This window comes from Apteryx rowi, unplaced genomic scaffold (assembly GCF_003343035.1).
Source record: "Apteryx rowi isolate R43461 unplaced genomic scaffold, aptRow1 scaffold_4, whole genome shotgun sequence".
In the NCBI taxonomy this organism is placed as follows: Eukaryota; Metazoa; Chordata; class Aves; order Apterygiformes; family Apterygidae; genus Apteryx; species Apteryx rowi.
In genome coordinates, this window is record NW_020450529.1 from 5586209 (window position 1) to 5591963 (window position 5755).

Sequence of the window (5755 nt, forward strand, 5' to 3'; positions counted from 1 at the left end):
AGAATAGAGTTATTGGAGTCTGTGCAGTGTTTTGAGCAACTGTAATAGAAGCTGTGCTAAAGTTGAGGACATTAGGACAACTTTATTAGAAAACGGACCTTCTCTCACTTTTTTTTTTTTGATTTGTAGCATAACTATCTAATAAGGTTTCTGGGCTATTCTAATATGTTGCAGTATCATCTGATCTGCAGCCTGTTAATGAAGTATCTGGAGATACTTTACATCACCTGCTGCCAATATAGGTATACCGCACTGTTCGGAGCCGCTTCTCTGCTGGGGTGGTTCACCGGCAGCACGCCGCCAAAGGAGAAAGAATACATCCTCAGAGGCACCTTCCTCTCCCCAAAAAAGCCAGCAATGAGGGCTCATTGGCTACATGTTCCCCAGGCTTGTCCTCTACCTCCAGCACGGCCACTGAGGACGAACCTTCACTCAACAACGTAACTTGCCCTGGGCCAAGTGTTTTAGCCCCTTTCCTAGCCAACTCTTTTCTCAGTCTGAGCAGCAGAGTCAGAAGCTCCCCACAGCGTCACCTCAGGCTTTGAGCAGTGCAAACCACAGACTCCTGCATCCAATACTTCCTGAGATTTCAGACCGGTGTCATTTTTCACGTTGGCTTGACATTTAAGTTTATGCTAAAAACCGCCACCGACTCCAGCACGGCAAGATTTTGACTGGGGATGTTTGCGAGGAATGTGTTGAATACCTGGCGGGTGAGCGGAGATGCCAGCAGCGATGAGGATTTTCCAGTGCAGCACAGCTCACGGCACGACTGCAATTCTCCAGCCACAGCTATGCAAAAGCAAGCACGCCGCAACCTCCGGGCCAGGCTGCGGAAAATCCCCAGAGAGATGATGGTGGTATTTCCTGTGATATCAAGCGCTCGTGCTGCCAGGAATATGGAAAACTGTTTCATATATATTCCAGATACAGGAGGGGTGCAAAGAGGACTAAATCTAAATTCTGCTCCAGCACGGGTAGATGGCAAAGTTGAGAGAACCGAGCTGTCACCCAGCTCCCCGAGCCCTCTGAGGGCTCGGCGTTTCGGGTGGCAGCGTTGGGGATGGCTCCCTGCACTCGGCCCCTTCTCCTTAACATTATTCTCTAATTCTGCTATTCGGAACAGGTTTTACCCTCTCTGACACTCTATGATCTTGGCCAAAGCATTTAACCTCTGTGACTCGCTTTCCCCATTTGCAGGCTGAGGGATGCTGTGAGAACATGCTAGTGCTGTGAAGCACGGTGAAAAAGCTTAATTTTCTCTTTTCTTAGATTTCAGAAGGAGTGTTTTTCCCCCTGGTGTTTCTCCAGCCCTTTCTGGCCTGTCATCCCTTTTTTTGTGCTTTCCCAGCCAGCAGGACAGATTTGGGAAGTGGGGTTTGTTGGCTGCACTGAGGGCTGTTTGGCTTTCTGCACGCGGAGCTGTCCTTGACGTTTAGTTTCACATTTTCTGGAATTAGGCTTTGTTGCAAAACACCCATCTAAACCCTGAATTAAAGCTACTGGAGTTCCTTCTCTTTTGTACCAGCCAGAACCAGAGTCTGCCTGATGCTACAAACACCTAAAATATAAAATTAATTAATTTAGCCCTTCATACAGCACTCGCTCTGCCCTCGGAGTATGTCAAAGTCCTGAGAGAGCCCTGAAAGTTATATACAAGCAAAAGGCACAATATACAATATACAGACATCCATTTTTTTACTTTTTTTTTTTTTGGTATACTTTTGCTATAGCAAGGCCAGGTGTGATTGCAGTGATAGGTGACAGCGACGCAGCTGTGCTCAGCAGTGAGTAAAAAATAGTCCCCCCCAGTGGGGATATCCCTGGGATGGGGAATGCCAGCGTTCGCAGAGCGTGCGCAAAGATAGGCACTCACTGCAGCAGAGAGCCTTGATTCACTGCCTTTCCAAGTCTAAATAAAACCATCAGGTCACCCAAAAGTGAATTTTTTTTTTTCCTTCCTCCCCCATGTATATGGTTGACTACAGAACTCGTGTTTAATTTTTTGAGGGGGGAAAAAAAAAGTGATCCTTGCAGTTTTTAAGGATGTTTTAAAATAACTGTCGTTTTAAAATAACTGTTTTCTCAACACCATGGCTAAAATAGAATCATAATCATGCTACTTATAGCTTGGAAGACAGATAAGATCCAAAAATATCAGGTATTTTTAATAGAGTTGGAGAAATAAAACATTGGCTGTTTCCTATTCCTGCTGGTATGAGAAAGCAAGATTTAAATTAGAGACCACAGTTCTAGGCTCCCGTTATATACTTTTAAGGCATCAGTAACTGTTAAATACTTTTACCTACACAGGAAGTTTCTTTTTAAGGAACCATGATTCGGTAAAACTTGAATCCCACTGAAAAGACCCAACAGTCAAACAAGCTGACCAGATATACTCAGCACGCAATTCCCAGTACCAGCGCCGAAGTCTCGTGCGTCCATCTGTGTGACACAATTCTGGTCACTCACCAGCTAAGATTCACGGCTATATGATCTGGTATTTTGGGATGAAAACGTAATGAGCACTGATAACCAATTTCTGCTGTGGTCTGGAGTTCTCCACAGCTCTCCTTCTGCACACAGACGCATTTACACTAGGAGTTTTGGAAATGGTCATTAAGTCTCACTTTGTTTTCAAGCTTTGAGATGCCCAATCTGTTATCGTATTTCTTAGTCGGGCCTTGACAGTATCAGGGCAATGAGTTAGGTGCATCTGCCTGTTGACTACCTTCTGTACAGTCGCACGGAAAGTGCAAATCGCAAGCCTCACATCAGGCACTTCCAAGAAATGTTGCCTCTGTGGTTTCCAAATCAGAGTTACAGAAGGGCAGGAAAAAAAGGCAAGACAAAACCAAACCAAATACCCCACCTGGTTTCATCACTCACTGCCTAAACTTGAAGCTGTCACCTTAGCCCTCTTCTGATGCAACCGTCCAGCTATTGAGCATGTCTCTTCTGTAACCACTTCAGACAGGACCGCTACTTCTCAGCTGACATACAGTAATTTTGGACTACTTGCTTAGAAATGATTTCTACCGAGATTTCTACATGGAAACTGAGCTCATTACCTCTGTCATTTGTGTGCAACTTGCTACAAAACTGCRATGATTAATGTTTCTTAAATGTTATATGATACCACAGAAAGCAAGCAYGTCAGACATAGCTTCCTCTGGGATGGCTAAAAAAGTTGTTTCAGGATGCTGCCATCAGGCTGCTAGTTAACGTACTTTCAGAGAAGTTTCTGCGGAACGATAAAGCAGGTTAAAATGCCATGCAGGATAGCTTTAAATTACCTGTTAAGAATATAGTTTACAAATGAGTACAGTATTAACCAAGACACCATGTTAAGAAACTGCTTTGCCTAGCAAAATTAGTGATTCACAATTACCCAGTCTTTTCTATCATTAACAGAAGAGCAATTCGCTAAAGCGGAAATTTGGTTTCAGTAGACACAAAAAAAAATTTGTGCTATTTAAACCTGTTGCCCATCATGAACTTAAGTCTTCTTAAAAATAGCTTTAGTCACTTTTATTGGTAGAAACACCTAAATTGAGATCTAACAGCAAATAAGGATTGTGCTTGTCCATAATAACCTCAGCTGTGAAATCTACTCAGACACAAGACATACAACCTTCTATATACATAAGTTACTTGTCAGCAAAGCAGTATGCTGCCATTCTGAGACAATTACATACAGTAAAGGTTTTCAATATTTTATTAAAGAAAACAGTCAAAATGTACAAGTATTACCCAGGTTTGTAGATAACTTCCTATAAAGGCAGTAAAATATGAATTTCAATCTAGGTTTAAAAACTGCTATAGTTGATTATTTTTAAAGTTGATATTTTAAAATCACGTTTCACAAATAGTTCTGAAATATTACCAAATGAATAGTGCAACAAGAAAATTGAAATTAGTTCTACACTGTGTTTGCATGTCAAGCAAAAGTTATAAGTWACTGCTTTAAATACTTAAATCATTTGAGAATGAATAACCCAACAGCTCCCACCAAAAACTGACTTCTGACCACATTAGAAGTRTCCTCTTCTTGTTCTTCAATTAAAATCAAATAATAATAAAACAACACCTCTTGAGGTCATCAAAAATAACTTTAGTATAAAATTGTCTTGGCCTTTATCAAATATTACATGAGTAAAATTGTTAAGCCTTTATCAAAACAGACAGGAATAGGAAAAAAAATGTCATGGCCTTAATCCATATCTGTTGGAATCACGTCTAGAAACGTTAGAAGCAAGACCAGAAACTTGGAGCCCTGTTTTGTTTTTAAAAACCACACAATCACAAAGAAAAACAGCTTCTTACAGCCTAAGGTTTGGGGGTGTTTTGCTGAAGTGCCTGTTCCCACAGACAGCAACCTTTTATGTTCTGAGGAGAGCATACGCAAAATATAGAAAAATAAATAAAATAGCTTCTTACAGCCTAAGGTTTGGGTGCTGGGCGGTGGCTTAGTACGTCCCCCACAGGTCACTCTCTGGAGATCATATGCAGAACCACAGAAAATGGTATCCACCTTTCTTGCTTTTCAGACTGAGAAAAGCCTCCCTACATCCCAAAGCTCTTGAGATCGCAAAGGATGGTGCCCTGGGTGCTCTGGATGCTTTGGCAGCACGGGAAGTGGGCTCGGAGACAGACCCTGAGCTCCTTGTTGAAGATGAAGCAAAGGATGGGGTTGACCCCTGCCTGGGCAAACGTCATCCAGACAGAGGTGGTCAGGTAGACCTGGGGGATGGAGCTGGCCTTAATAAAGACCCGCAGGTAGCAGGCCACAATGTAGGGGGACCAGAGGAGCAGGAAGAGCAAGGTGATCATGTAGAACATCTTGCAGAGCCTTTTCTCCATCTTAAACTCCTCCAGCACCAGAAGCCTCTTGATCTGGCTATGGGTGGCCTGCCTTATGCCCACGAGGGTGGGTGGCGTGGGCCCCCTGCCAAAGCCAGCCGTCCAGTTCGCAGCTGCTTGGCCGGTGGCCCCCGGCCCGTGGAAGGTCCAGTTCTGGCTGATGGCTGGTACCAGCTGGGCAGGCTTCATCTTGCGGTGACCGTGGATGAAGAAGAGCAGCTTGATGTAGACCAGGTGGGTGGCRGCGATGACGGCCGCCAGCATGAGCATGAAGCCCAGCGTGTCGTTGGCCTTGACGTAGCGGTGCTCGAAGATGCACTGCTCCTCCTCCCGGATGAACTTGTAGGTGCCCACGTCRAAGACGGGCGGGAAGGCCATGGCCATGGAGAGGGTCCACACCATGCACACCACAGCCAGGCAGGTCCAGCCCGTCATGCGCTTGGCGTAGAAGCGGTGGTGGGCGATGGCCATGTAGCGCGTGACCCCCACGCAGAAGAGCAGGAAGGCGGCGTGGAAGCAGAAGAGCACGGCCAGGAAGGCCAGCACCTTGCAGCTGAGGGGCCCGTGGGGCCAGGCGCCGGCGCCGCTGCGCACCGAGAGCATGACGAAGGGGAAGCAGGCCAGCGAGCGGAGCCCGTCGGCCAGGCACAGGTCCAGCAGCAGGTAGTAGGGCGCGCGGTGCAGGTGCCGGTCCTTGAGGATGAGCCAGGCGAAGAGCACGTTGCCCGCCAGGCTCACGCAGAGGATCAAGCCCAGCGTGGCCAGCTTCAGCCCGGAGGCGCTCAGCAGGCCGCCGGCGCTGGGCAGGTGCGGGCTGCTGCTGCTCCCCAGCTCGCTGCCGTTCGCCATCGGGGCCTTCCTCCTCCTCCTCTTCCTCCTCCTCCTCCTCCGC

General features: G+C 46.3%; 1 protein-coding gene across 1 annotated transcript; it reads right to left on the bottom strand.

Moving 5' to 3' along the window:
* Positions 1-3518: 3518 nt before the first annotated feature.
* Positions 3519-5712, bottom strand: GPR27 (G protein-coupled receptor 27). The gene has a single exon (XM_026074945.1). It carries the CDS (start codon positions 5710-5712, stop codon positions 4567-4569), a length of 1146 nt encoding a protein of 381 aa, XP_025930730.1. The 3' UTR covers positions 3519-4566.
* Between the last annotated feature and the right edge of the window lie 43 nt (positions 5713-5755).